Here is a 14680-nt window from a genome sequence, read left to right on the forward strand (position 1 = left end):
CCCTGGTCAACCATCATCACTAATATCACCTCTCAGCCCTGGTCAGCCATCATCACTAATATCACCTCTCAGCCCTGGTCAACCATCATCACTAATATCACCTCTCAGCCCTGGTCAACCATCATCACTAATATCACCTCTCAGCCCTGGTCAACCATCATCACTAATATCACCTCTCAGCCCTGGTCAACCATCATCACTAATATCACCTATCAGCCCTGGTCAACCATCATCACTAATATCACCTCTCAGCCCTGGTCAACCATCATCACTAATATCACCCATCAGCCCTGGTCAACCATCATCACTAATATCACCCATCAGCCCTGGTCAACCATCATCACTAATATCACCCATCAGCCCTGGTCAACCATCATCACTAATATCACCCATCAGCCCTGGTCAACCATCATCAATAATATCACCTCTCAGCCCTGGTCAACCATCATCAATAATATCACCCATCAGCCCTGGTCAACCATCATCACTAATATCACCCATCAGCCCTGGTCAACCATCATCACTAATATCACCCATCAGCCCTGGTCAACCATCATCACTAATATCACCCATCAGCCCTGGTCAACCATCATCACTAATATCACCTCTCAGCCCTGGTCAACCATCATCAATAATATCACCTATCAGCCCTGGTCAACCATCATCAATAATATCACCTATCAGCCCTGGTCAACCATCATCAATAATATCACCTCTCAGCCCTGGTCAACCATCATCAATAATATCACCCATCAGCCCTGGGCAACCATCAATAATATCACCTCTCAGCCCTGGTCAACCATCATCACTAATATCACCTATCAGCCCTGGTCAACCATCATCAATAATATCACCTCTCAGCCTTGGTCAACCATCATCACTAATATCACCTCTCAGCCCTGGTCAACCATCATCAATAATATCACCTATCAGCCCTGGTCAACCATCATCACTAATATCACCTCTCAGCCCTGGTCAACCATCATCACTAATATCACCTATCAGCCCTGGTCAACCATCATCAATAATATCACCTCTCAGCCCTGGTCAACCATCATCAATAATATCACCTCTCAGCCCTGGTCAACCATCATCACTAATATCACCTATCAGCCCTGGTCAACCATCATCACTAATATCACCTATCAGCCCTGGTCAACCATCATCACTAATATCACCCATCAGCCCTGGTCAGCCATCATCACTAATATCACCCATCAGCCCTGGCCAGCCATCATCACTAATATCACCTATCAGCCCCTGGTCAACCATCATCAATAATATCACCTATCAGCCCTGGGCAACCATCATCAATAATATCACCTCTCAGCCCTGGTCAACCATCATCACTAATATCACCTATCAGCCCCTGGTCAACCATCATCACTAATATCACCTCTCAGCCCTGGTCAACCATCATCAATAATATCACCTATCAGCCCTGGTCAACCATCATCACTAATATCACCTCAGCCCTGGTCAACCATCATCAATAATATCACCTATCAGCCCTGGTCAACCATCATCACTAATATCACATATCAGCCCCTGGTCAACCATCATCAATAATATCACCTATCAGCCCTGGGCAACCATCAATAATATCACCTCTCAGCCCTGGTCAACCATCATCACTAATATCACCTATCAGCCCCTGGTCAACCATCATCAATAATATCACCTGTCAGCCCTGGTCAACCATCATCAATAATATCACCTATCAGCCCTGGTCAACCATCATCAATAATATCACCTATCAGCCCTGGTCAACCATCATCAATAATACCAATAACAGCAACTCAACTGAGGTAGCCTATCGGGTAAGAGCGTTGGGCCAGCAACTCAACTGAGGTAGCCTATCGGTTAAGAGCGTTGGGCCAGCAACTCAACTGAGGTAGCCTATCAGTTAAGAGCGTTGGGCCAGCAACTCAACTGAGGTAGCCTATCGGTTAAGAGCGTTGGGCCAGCAACTCAACTGAGGTAGCCTATCGGTTAAGAGCGTTGGGCCAGCAACTCAACTGAGGTAGCCTATCGGTTAAGAGCGATGGGCCAGCAACTCAACTGAGGTAGCCTATCGGTTAAGAGCGTTGGGCCAGCAACTCAACTGAGGTAGCCTATCGGGTAAGAGCGTTGGGCCAGCAACTCAACTGAGGTAGCCTATCGGTTAAGAGCGTTGGGCCAGCAACTCAACTGAGGTAGCCTATCGGTTAAGAGCGTTGGGCCAGCAACTCAACTGAGGTAGCCTATCGGTTAAGAGCGATGGGCCAGCAACTCAACTGAGGTAGCCTATCGGTTAAGAGCGTTGGGCCAGCAACTCAACTGAGGTAGCCTATCGGTTAAGAGCGTTGGGCCAGCAACTCAACTGAGGTAGCCTATCGGTTAAGAGCGTTGGGCCAGCAACTCAACTGAGGTAGCCTATCGGTTAAGAGCGATGGGCCAGCAACTCAACTGAGGTAGCCTATCGGTTAAGAGCGTTGGGCCAGCAACTCAACTGAGGTAGCCTATCGGTTAAGAGCGTTGGGCCAGCAACTCAACTGAGGTAGCCTATCGGTTAAGAGCGTTGGGCCAGCAACTCAACTGAGGTAGCCTATCGGTTAAGAGCGTTGGACCAGCAACTCAACTGAGGTAGCCTATCGGTTAAGAGCGTTGGGCCAGCAACTCAACTGAGGTAGCCTATCGGGTAAGAGCGTTGGGCCAGCAACTCAACTGAGGTAGCCTATCGGTTAAGAGCGTTGGGCCAGCAACTCAACTGAGGTAGCCTATCGGTTAAGAGCGTTGGGCCAGCAACTCAACTGAGGTAGCCTATCGGTTAAGAGCGTTGGGCCAGCAACTGAAAGGTCGTTGGTTCAAATCCCAGAGGCAACTAGGTGAAGAATCTGCCGACGTGCCCTTGAGCAAGGCACTTAACCCTAATTGCTCCTGTAATTCATTCTGGATAAGAGCGTCTGCTAAATGACTCAAATGTCAAATGACAGGGAGGCGTATTAGGAATCTTGATATAGGAGTTAGCGAGCTAACGTTGGTCAACTGAGTTGAACTCAGGATAACAGGTGACATGAAAGAGGCTCACCTTTTAGTCAGCCAATTTCTATGGCAAAGAAACCTCCAGAACTAACCTGCTCCGGGGCACACTATCTCAGGGCTGTCATTTATACTGAATGAAGTGTTGGAGCTGTGTGTTGAAAACCAACCCAATCAGAACCCCATTCACAATCCTTTACTTTAGATTCATCTAGATTCTATACCGATCCATAATATCATCTGAACATGGAGCTAACTAAATGAATCCACACAGTGAGAAGACTACAACTACACTTTCATGGTAACATAATGTTGTCCTTACATGATAATATGATATGGTGACAGATCTGGTCTGAGAACAGTTAGACTCAATGTTGTCCTTACATGATAATATGATATGGTATCATATCTGGTCTGAGAACAGTTAGACTCAATGTTGTCCTTACATGATAATATGATATGGTGACAGATCTGGTCTGAGAACAGTTAGACTCAATGTTGTCCTTACATGATAATATGATATGGTATCATATCTGGTCTGAGAACAGTTAGACTCAATGTTGTCCTTACATGATAATATGATATGGTGACAGATCTGGTCTGAGAACAGTTAGACTCAATGTTGTCCTTACATGATAATATGATATGGTGACAGATCTGGTCTGAGAACAGTTAGAGAGAGAGAGAAAGAGAGAGAGAGAGTCAGAGAGAGAGGACAGAGAGAGAGAGAGACAAGAGAGAGAGACAACAGAGAGAGAGAGAGAGAGAGAGAGAGACCGAGACAGAGAGAACAGACACAGAGAGAGCGAGAGAAAGAAGAAGGGGGGAGGAAAATGAAAGTGGGTGATGGAGGAGAGGGGGAGGGGAGAAAGAGAATGGATGAAATAGGGGGATGGAGAGAGAGAGAGAAGGAAAGAGAGGGGGAGGGAGAGAGAGAAGGAAAGAGAGGGGGAGGGAGAGAGAGAGAATGAAAAGAGAGGGGGAGGGAGAGAGAGAGAAGGAAAAGAGAGGGGGAGAGAGAGAGAGAGAAGGAAAGATAGGGGGAGGGAGAGAGAGAGAATGAAAGAGGGGGAGGGAGAGAGAGAGAATGAAAAGAGAGGGGGAGGAGAGAGAGAGAATGAAAAGAGAGGGGAGGGAGAGAGAGAGAATGAAAAGAGAAAGACACTGGAGAGAAAAGAGGAAGGGAGGGCAGTGAATGAGAGTGAGAGGGTGAAAGAGGCGGGAGGGGGAGAGGGAGGCAGTGAGCAAACAAAAAAGAGAGAGGAAATGGAGGAGGAGAGGGAGAGAAAAGGGAGGGGAGAGTGAGTGAGCAAGAGAGAGAAAAGGGAGGGGGAGAGGGAGTGAGCAAGAGAGAGAAAATGGAGGGGGAGAGGAGAGGGAGAGAAAAGGGAGAGAGAGGGAGAGAAAAGGGAGGGGAGAGGGAGTGAGCAAGCAAGAGAGAGGGAGAGATAGATAGAAATGACTAAATGAAAGGCAGACAAAATGAAAGATTAAATCGTGTAGAGAGAGAAAGAGAGAGAGACAGAGACAGAGAGATGACAAAATGAAAGATTAGATCATGAAGAAAGAGACAGAGAGAGAGAGCAACAGAGAGAGAGAGAGCAAGAGACAGATGACAAAATGAAAGATTAGATCATGAAGAGAGAGACAGAGAGAGCAAGAGACAGAGAGAGTCGAGAGAGAGAGAGACAGAGAGACAAAATGAAAGAATAAATCATGAAGAAAGAGAGCGAGATGAAAGAGCTTTAAACAGACATTTGAGGCTGTTGGGACGAAATATGGAGAAAGGCTTCACCTAAAAGGAGGGAGAGCGTTTTAAACAACAACTATCACATTTTCTCTTTCTCAACACTCTCAAACTGCATGTTCCAACTAATCACCACTAAATCAAACTACTGAACACACCAAAGGTAAACGTTAACCTTAATCCTGTGGTTACCAGCCCAGAACTCACCACATTCTTCCTGTTGTGATGTTTCAGGTGCTTCAAGGACCTCATTCTCCAGACAGAGAGACAGAGTGTCTCAGAGACAGAAGAGAGGAAGTGTTCTGCTCCTATTTATAGTCAGGAAGAAGGAGGCGGGCCTTCTGGCTCCTCCCCCTACCACGTCTCTCTCTCTCTCTCTCTCTCTCTCTCTCTCTCTCTCTCTCTCTCTCTCTCTCTCTCTCTCTCTCTCTCTCTCTCTCTCTCTCTCTCTCTCTCTCTCTCTCTCTCTCTCTCTCTCTCTCTCTCTCTCTCTCTCTCTCTCTCTCTCTCTCTCTCTCTCTCTCTCTCTCTCTCTCTCTCTCTCTCTCTCTCTCTCTCTCTCTCTCTCTCTCTCTCTCTCTCTCTCAACATTAGTATCATGTTGATAGTGGATGATGGTGTAAACACACCAGTATGAAGCATTATGAGCACCAGTTCTTTCCATGACAGACTGACCAGGTGAAAACTATGATCCCTTATTGATGTCACTTGTTAATTCAAAATCAAATCAAACTTTGTCACATGCGCCGAATACAACAAGTGTAGACCTTACAGTGAAATGTTTACTTACAAGCCCTTAACCAACAGTGCAGTTCAAGAAAGAGTTAAGAAAATATTTACCAAATAAACTAAAGTAAAAAAAAAAAAAAAAAAGTAACACAAAATAACAATAAGGAGGCTATATAGAGGGGGTACCAAGTCAGTGTGCGGGGGTACAGGTTAGTAGAGGTCATTTGTACATGTACCCACTGTAGCGCCTTACGGTCAGATGCCGAGCAGTTGCCATACCAGGCGGTGATGCAACAGGTCAGGATGCTCTCGATCAATCCACTTCAATCAGTGTAGATGAAGGAGAGGAGACGGGTTACAGAAGGATGTTTAAGCCTTCAGACAGTTGATACATGGATTGTGTGCCATTCAGAGGGTGAATGGGCAAGACAAAGTACCTTTGAACGGTTATGGTAGTAGGTTTGAGTCAAGAACTGCAACACTGCTGGGTCTTTCACACTCAACAGTTTCCCATGTGTATCAAGAATGGCCCACCACCGGCCTCACAACCGTAGACCAAGTGTAACCACAGCAGCCCAGGATGTCCACATTGGGCTTCTTCACCTGTGGGATCGTCTGAGACCAGCCACCCAGACAGCTGATGAAATTGAGGGATCATCTGAGACCAGCCACCCAGACAGCTGATGAAATTGAGGGATCATCTGAGACCAGCCACCCAGACAGCTGATGAAACTGAGTTTGCACAAACAAAGAATTTCTGCACAAACTGTTAGAAACCGTCTCAGGGAAGCTCATCTACGTGCCCGTCGTCCTAACCAGGGTCTTGACCGGACTGCAGTTTGGCGTCGTAAGCGATTTCAGTGGGCAAATGCTCGTCTTCGATGACCACTGGCAGGCTGGAGAAGTGTGCCCTTCACGGATGAATCTCGGTTTCAACTGTACCGGGCAGATGGTATGGGCTGGCATAAGCTACGGACAACAAACACAATTTCATTTTATCGATGGCAAGTTGAATGCACAGAGATACCGTGATGAGATCCTGAGGCCCATTGTCGTGCCATTCATCCGCCGCCATCACCTCATGTTTCAGCATGGTAATGCACGGCCCTCGCAAGGATCTGAACACAATTCCTGGAAGCTGAAAATGTCTCAGTTCTTCCATGGCCTGCATACTCAGACATGTCACTCATTGAGCATGTTTGGGATGCTCTGGGTCGACATGTACGACAGTGTGTTCCAGTTCCTGCCAATATCCATCAACTTCACACAGCCATTGAAGAGGAGTGGGACAACATTCCACAGGTCTCAATCAACAGCCTTATTAACTCTATGTAATGGAGATGTGTTGCGGTGCTTGAGGCAAACGGTGGTCACACCAGATACTGACTGGTTTTCACGAGGCAAACGGTGGTCACACCAGATACTGACTGGTTTTCACGAGGTAAACGGTGGTCACACCAGATACTGACTGGTTTTCACGAGGTAAACGGTGGTCACACCAGATACTGACTGGTTTTCATGAGGCAAACGGTGGTCACACCAGATACTGACTGGTTTTCATGAGGCAAACGGTGGTCACACCAGATACTGACTGGTTTTCATGAGGTAAACGGTGGTCACACCAGATACTGACTGGTTTTCATGAGGCAAACGGTGGTCACACCAGATACTGACTGGTTTTCACGAGGCAAACGGCGGTCACACCAGATACTGACTGGTTTTCACGAGGCAAACGGCGGTCACACCAGATACTGACTGGTTTTCACGAGGCAAACGGCGGTCACACCAGATACTGACTGGTTTTCACGAGGTAAACGGTGGTCACACCAGATACTGACTGGTTTTCATGAGGCAAACGGTGGTCACACCAGATACTGACTGGTTTTCTGATCCACACCCCTATCTTTTTTAAACAGGTATCTTTAACCAACAGATGCATATCTGTATTCCCAGTCATGTGAAATCCATAGATTAGGGCCTAATGAATTCATTTCCACTGATTTCCTTATGAACCGTAACTCAGTAGCATCTATGAAATTGTAGCATGTTGTGTTTATATTCAGTGTTTCCTCAGATGCTCTTCTGTTGTGAAACCAATCAGGTTGATAGTTACACTAGAAGAATACTGACTGAATCAAATCATTATGAATTTTGGGCTCCCGAGTGGCGCAGCGGTCTAAGGCACTACAGTCCCTGGTTCGAATCCAGGTGGTGTCACATCCGGCTGTGATTGGGAATCCCATAGGGCGGCGCACAATTGGCCAAGCATCTCTGGGGTAGGCCGTCATTGTAAATAAGAATTTATTCTTAACTTCTTATGGCTGCAGGGGCAGTATTGAGTAGCTTGGATGAAAAGGTACCCGGAGGTGCCCAGAGTAAACTGCCTGCTCCTCAGTCCCAGTTGCTAATATATGCATATTATTATTAGTATTGGATGGAAAACACTCTGAAGTTTCTAAAACTGTTTGAATAATGTCTGTGAGTATAACAGAACTCATATGGCAGGCAAAAACCTGAGAAAAAAATCCAACCAGGAAGTGGGAAATTTGAGGTTTGTAGGTTTTCAACTCATTGCCTATCGAATACACAGTGGGATATGGGTCCGTTTGCACTTCCTACAGCTTACACTAGATGTCAACAGTCTGTAGAACCTTGTCTGATGCTTCTACTGTGAAGTGGGGCCGAAGGAGACGGGAATGAGTAAGGTCTGGATTGAGCTGACCATGCTCTGACAATGCGCGTTCACACGAGAGGGAGCTCTGTTCCATCGCACTTCTGAAGACAATGGAATTCTCCGGTTGAAACGTTATTGAAGATGTATGTTAAAAACATCCTAAAGATTGATTCAATACATCGTTTGACATGTTTCTACTGACTGTTACGGAACTTTTTGACATTTCGTCTGCTTTTAGTGAACGTGCTTCCTGACTTTGGATTTGTTTACCAAACACGCTGACAAAAATAGCTATTTGGACATAAATTATGGACATTACCGAACAAAACTAACATTTCTTGTGGGAGTCCTGGGAGTGCATTCCGACGAAGATCAGCAAAGTTAAGTGAACATTTAAAATGCTATACATGAGTTTTGTTGACTGCACAATTTGGCAGGTAACTGTGGCTGAACGCTGTTCTCAGATTATTGAATATTGTGCTTTTACCGTAAAGCTGTTTGAAATTTGACACAGCGGTTGCATTAAGAACAAGTGTATCTTTAATTCTATGTAAAACATGTATCTTTCATCAAAGTTTATGATGAGTATTTCTGTTATTTGATGTGGCTCTCTGCAATTTCTCCAGATATTTTGGAGGCAATTCTGAACATGGCACCAATGTAAACTGAGGTTTTTGGATATAAATATGAACTTTATCGAACAAAACATATATGTATTGTGTAACATGAAGTCCTATGAGTGTCATCTGATGAAGATCATCAAAGGTTAGTGATTCATTTTATCTCTATTTCTGCTTTTTGTGACTCCTGTCTTTGGTTGGAAAAATGGCTGTGTTTTTCTGTGATTTTGCGGTGACCTAACATAATCGTTTGTGGTGCTTTCGCTGTAAAGCCTTTTTGAATTCAGACACTGTGGTGGGATTAACAAGAAGTGTATCTTTAAAATGGTGTGAAATACTTGTATGCTTGAGGAATTGTAATTATGAGATTTCTGTTGTTTGAATTTGGCGCCCTGCACTTTCACTGGCTGATGTCATATTGATCCCGTTAACGGGACTTCAGCCATAAGAAGTTTTTTAACTGACTTGCCTAGTTAAATAAAGGTTCAATAATGTTGAACTGGATGCTGATAAACTGAAACCAATAAGGTCTAGTCTCTAGGTAAAAACTGATAGGGGATCTCACCATGTAAATAGACTGTCCCCTGGTCCACACTACACTAGTACTGGGGGAAACTGAGCTCAACACTGTCCCCTGGTCTGTCCCCTGGTCAACACTACATTAGTACTGGGGGAAACTGAGCTCAACACTGTCCCCTGGTCTGTCCCCTGGTCCACACTACACTAGTACTGGGGAAACTGAGCTCAACACTGTCCCCTGGTCTGTCCCCTGGTCCACACTACACTAGTACTGGGGAAACTGAGCTCAACACTGTCCCCTGGTCTGTCCCCTGGTCAACACTACACTAGTACTGGGGAAACTGAGCTCAACACTGTCCCCTGGTCTGTCCCCTGGTCAACACTACACTAGTACTGGGGAAACTGAGCTCAACACTGTCCCCTGGTCAACACTACACTAGTACTGGGGGAAACTGAGCTCAACACTGTCCCCTGGTCAACACTACACTAGTACTGGGGGGGAACTGAGCTCAACACTGTCCCCTGGTCAACACTACACTAGTACTGGGGAAACTGAGCTCAACACTGTCCCCTGGTCAACACTACACTAGTACTGGGGGAAACTGAGCTCAACACTGTCCCCTGGTCAACACTACACTAGTACTGGGGGAAACTGAGCTCAACACTGTCCCCTGGTCTGTCCCCTGGTCCACACTACACTAGTACTGGGGGAAACTGAGCTCAACACTGTCCCCTGGTCCACACTACACTAGTACTGGGGGAAACTGAGCTCAACACTGTCCCCTGGTCTGTCCCCTGGTCCACACTACACTAGTACTGGGGGAAACTGAGACCAACACTGTCCCCTGGTCCACACTACACTAGTACTGGGGAAACTGAGCTTAACACTGTCCCCTGGTCTGTCCCCTGGTCAACACTACACTAGTACTGGGGAAACTGAGCTTAACACTGTCCCCTGGTCAACACTACACTAGTACTGGGGGAAACTGAGATCAACACTGTCCCCTGGTCCACACTACACTAGTACTGGGGGAAACTGAGCTCAACACTGTCCACTGGTCTGTCCCCTGGTCCACACTACACTAGTACTGGGGAAACTGAGCTCAACACTGTCCCCTGGTCAACACTACATTAGTACTGGGGGAAACTGAGCTCAACACTGTCCCCTGGTCTGTCCCCTGGTCAACACTACACTAGTACTGGGGAACTGAGATCAACACTGTCCCCTGGTCAACACTACACTAGTACTGGGGAAACTCAGCTCAACACTGTCCCCTGGTCCACACTACACTAGTACTGGGGGAAACTGAGCTCAACACTGTCCCCTGGTCAACACTACACTAGTACTGGGGGAAACTGAGGTCAACACTGTCCCCTGGTCTGTCCCCTGGTCCACACTACACTAGTACTGGGGAAACTGAGCTCAACACTGTCCCCTGGTCAACACTACATTAGTACTGGGGAAACTGAGACCAACACTGTCCCCTGGTCTGTCCCCTGGTCAACACTACACTAGTATGGGGGAATTGATCTCAAAATTGTTCCCTGGTCAACACTACACTAGTACTGGGGGAAACTGAGATCAACACTGTCCCCTGGTCCACACTACACTAGTACTGGGGGAAACTGAGCTCAACACTGTCCACTGGTCTGTCCCCTGGTCCACACTACACTAGTACTGGGGAAACTGAGCTCAACACTGTCCCCTGGTCAACACTACATTAGTACTGGGGGAAACTGAGCTCAACACTGTCCCCTGGTCTGTCCCCTGGTCAACACTACACTAGTACTGGGGAACTGAGATCAACACTGTCCCCTGGTCAACACTACACTAGTACTGGGGAAACTCAGCTCAACACTGTCCCCTGGTCCACACTACACTAGTACTGGGGGAAACTGAGCTCAACACTGTCCCCTGGTCAACACTACACTAGTACTGGGGGAAACTGAGGTCAACACTGTCCCCTGGTCTGTCCCCTGGTCCACACTACACTAGTACTGGGGAACTGAGATCAACACTGTCCCCTGGTCAACACTACATTAGTACTGGGGAAACTGAGACCAACACTGTCCCCTGGTCTGTCCCCTGGTCAACACTACACTAGTATGGGGGAATTGATCTCAAAATTGTTCCCTGGTCAACACTACACTAGTACTGGGGGAAACTGAGCTCAACACTGTCCCCTGGTCTGTCCCCTGGTCAACACTACATTAGTACTGGGGGAAACTGAGATCAACACTGTCCCCTGGTCTGTCCCCTGGTCCACACTACACTAGTACTGGGGGAAACTGAGATCAACACTGTCTCCTGGTCCACACTACACTAGTACTGGGGGAAACTGAGCTCCACACTGTCCCCTGGTCAACACTACACTAGTACTGGGGGAAACTGAGCTCCACACTGTCCCCTGGTCAACACTACACTAGTACTGGGGGAAACTGAGCTCCACACTGTCCCCTGGTCAACACTACACTAGTACAGGGAACTGAGCTCAACACTGTCCCCTGGTCAACACTACACTAGTACTGGGGGAAACTGAGCTCAACACTGTCCCCTGGTCTGTCCCCTGGTCAACACTACATTAGTACTGGGGGAAACTGAGCTCAACACTGTCCCCTGGTCCACACTACACTAGTACTGGGGGAAACTGAGCTCAACACTGTCCCCTGGTCCACACTACACTAGTACTGGGGAAACTGAGCTCAACACTGTCCCCTGGTCTGTCCCCTGGTCAACACTACATTAGTACTGGGAAACTGAGCTCAACACTGTCCCCTGGTCCACACTACACTAGTACTGGGGAAACTGAGCTCAACACTGTCCCCTGGTCTGTCCCCTGGTCAACACTACACTAGTACTGGGGAAACTGAGCTCAACACTGTCCCCTGGTCCACACTACACTAGTACTGGGGAAACTGAGCTCAACACTGTCCCCTGGTCTGTCCCCTGGTCAACACTACATTAGTACTGGGAAACTGAGCTCAACACTGTCCCCTGGTCCACACTACACTAGTACTGGGGAAACTGAGCTCAACACTGTCCCCTGGTCTGTCCCCTGGTCAACACTACACTAGTACTGGGGAAACTGAGGTCAACACTGTCCCCTGGTCTGTCCCCTGGTCAACACTACACTAGTTAGTACTGGGGGAAACTGAGCTCAACACTGTCCCCTGGTCTGTGTCCCCTGGTCAACACTACATTAGTTAGTACTGGGGAAACTGAGGTCAACACTGTCCCCTGGTCTGTCCCCTGGTCAACACTACACTAGTACTGGGGGAAACTGAGCTCCACACTGTCCCCTGGTCAACACTACACTAGTACTGGGGGAAACTGAGCTCCACACTGTCCCCTGGTCAACACTACACTAGTACAGGGAACTGAGCTCAACACTGTCCCCTGGTCAACACTACACTAGTACTGGGGGAAACTGAGCTCAACACTGTCCCCTGGTCTGTCCCCTGGTCAACACTACATTAGTACTGGGGGAAACTGAGCTCAACACTGTCCCCTGGTCCACACTACACTAGTACTGGGGGAAACTGAGCTCAACACTGTCCCCTGGTCCACACTACACTAGTACTGGGGAAACTGAGCTCAACACTGTCCCCTGGTCTGTCCCCTGGTCAACACTACATTAGTACTGGGAAACTGAGCTCAACACTGTCCCCTGGTCCACACTACACTAGTACTGGGGAAACTGAGCTCAACACTGTCCCCTGGTCAACACTACACTAGTACTGGGGAAACTGAGGTCAACACTGTCCCCTGGTCTGTCCCCTGGTCAACACTACACTAGTTAGTACTGGGGGAAACTGAGCTCAACACTGTCCCCTGGTCTGTGTCCCCTGGTCAACACTACATTAGTTAGTACTGGGGAAACTGAGGTCAACACTGTCCCCTGGTCTGTCCCCTGGTCAACACTACACTAGTTAGTACTGGGGGGAACTGAGCTCAACACTGTCCCCTGGTCAACACTACATTAGTACTGGGGGGAACTGAGCTCAACACTGTCCCCTGGTCCATCAGCATATTGTGTATTACAGAAATGGACACCTGTGGAACCCAACCAACAGCCATGACCCACAGAGAAGCAGATATTGTGTTGTAATAGACAGTATGTGGGACACCATGGTTCTAATGAGTAATGGTTAGACACCAACACACTGGGACACTTCTAGAGAAAACTAACTAACACCAGCTTTAAGTAGATCAGATTCACAGAGGTTTGTTTAAAGCACATTTCTGAATCAAATATCAGTCAGTAAAGTTGGTATAATAAATGGTCTGGAAGAGGGGGAACAACATGATGGAGAGAATATGAAGGAGAGAGGGAAAAAACTGATGGAGAGAACATGGTGGAAAGAGGGAGGATAAGCTTTCAGAGGAGAGGACAAAATGGGGGCGTAATGGAGGAAGCACAGAGAGAGAGGGAGAGAGTGAGCAGAGAGAAAGAGAGAGCAGAGAGAGAGCTAGAACAGATGATTGCATGGAATGAAAGAGGGATTGAGGGGGGAGGGAAGGGAGGAGATAAAGAGAACAGGGGAGGGAGGGAGGGAGTGAAATGGTGGAGTGAGGGAGAAGGAAAATGAGAGGCAGCAACAGTGGGGGAAGGGAGAATGGTAGAGAGAGAGAAAGAGAGAAAGAGAGGAGATGGGGGAAGGGAGCAATGTGAGAGAGAAAGAGAACGGGAGGGGCAGGGTGCAACGTGAGAGGGAGGGAGGGAATGCAGAGAGAGAGGGAGGGGAGAGAGCAAAGGAGGGAGGGATGGAGGGAGGGGAGGGAGCAAAGGAGAGGGAGGGAGGGAGAGCGCAATAGAGAGAGGAAGGAGGGAGGGAGGAGGAAGGGAGTGAGTGAGATGGAAACCGAGAGCAAAAGAGAGAGAAAACAAGAGCGAGAGACAAAGACAGAGACAGAGACAGAGAGAGAAAGAGAGAGAGAGAGAGAGGGAGAATGAGAGAAGGACAGAGCAAAGAGGAACAGAAAGAGAGAGAGGGGGAAGGGAAAGAGAGAGAGAGGGGGAGAATGATAGAAGGACAGAGCAAAGAGGAACAGAAAGAGAGAGAGGGGGAAGGGAACGAGAGAGAGAGAGAGAGGGGGAAGGGAAAGAGAGAGAGAAACATATAGAAAGAGGATAGATAAGTCTTGCTCCACTATGTGTTGTTACACAAACATGGCTACAACAAAACAGTTGAATACACAGACAGCTTGACAATATTAGTTTCATCAGTGTATTCAAGAATTCTACTATGTTAACCCCCTGTATCTTCATACCCATGAGAGACTAAATGTTATGGAGTCTGAACCATGTTAGCCTATGGTCACCTAGCCAGGTATAGACCCCGTCACCTAGCCAGGTATAGACCCCGTCA

General features: G+C 47.5%; 1 protein-coding gene across 5 annotated transcripts in view; it reads right to left on the reverse strand.

Annotated features, from left to right (window-relative positions):
• LOC120041556 (zinc finger protein 710-like) overlaps positions 1 to 14680 on the reverse strand; it is an 86873-nt gene that overhangs the window by 38162 nt on the left and 34031 nt on the right. For 3 of the 5 annotated variants that reach the window (XR_005475898.1, XR_005475897.1, XM_038986431.1), the window contains exon 1: positions 4976 to 5178. The exons of 1 other annotated variant lie outside the window; for it this stretch is intronic. Coding sequence is in view for 2 of the 4 variants with exons in the window: in XM_038986431.1 (XP_038842359.1) it covers positions 4976 to 5020 (45 nt within the window). In the remaining 2 variants the exon portion in view is untranslated. Of the gene's footprint in view, positions 1 to 4975; positions 5182 to 14680 lie in introns of those variants that run through there. One more of the 5 variants, XM_038986433.1, reaches the window with a different exon arrangement.

This window comes from Salvelinus namaycush, unplaced genomic scaffold, assembly GCF_016432855.1.
Source record: "Salvelinus namaycush isolate Seneca unplaced genomic scaffold, SaNama_1.0 Scaffold475, whole genome shotgun sequence".
In the NCBI taxonomy this organism is placed as follows: Eukaryota; Metazoa; Chordata; class Actinopteri; order Salmoniformes; family Salmonidae; genus Salvelinus; species Salvelinus namaycush.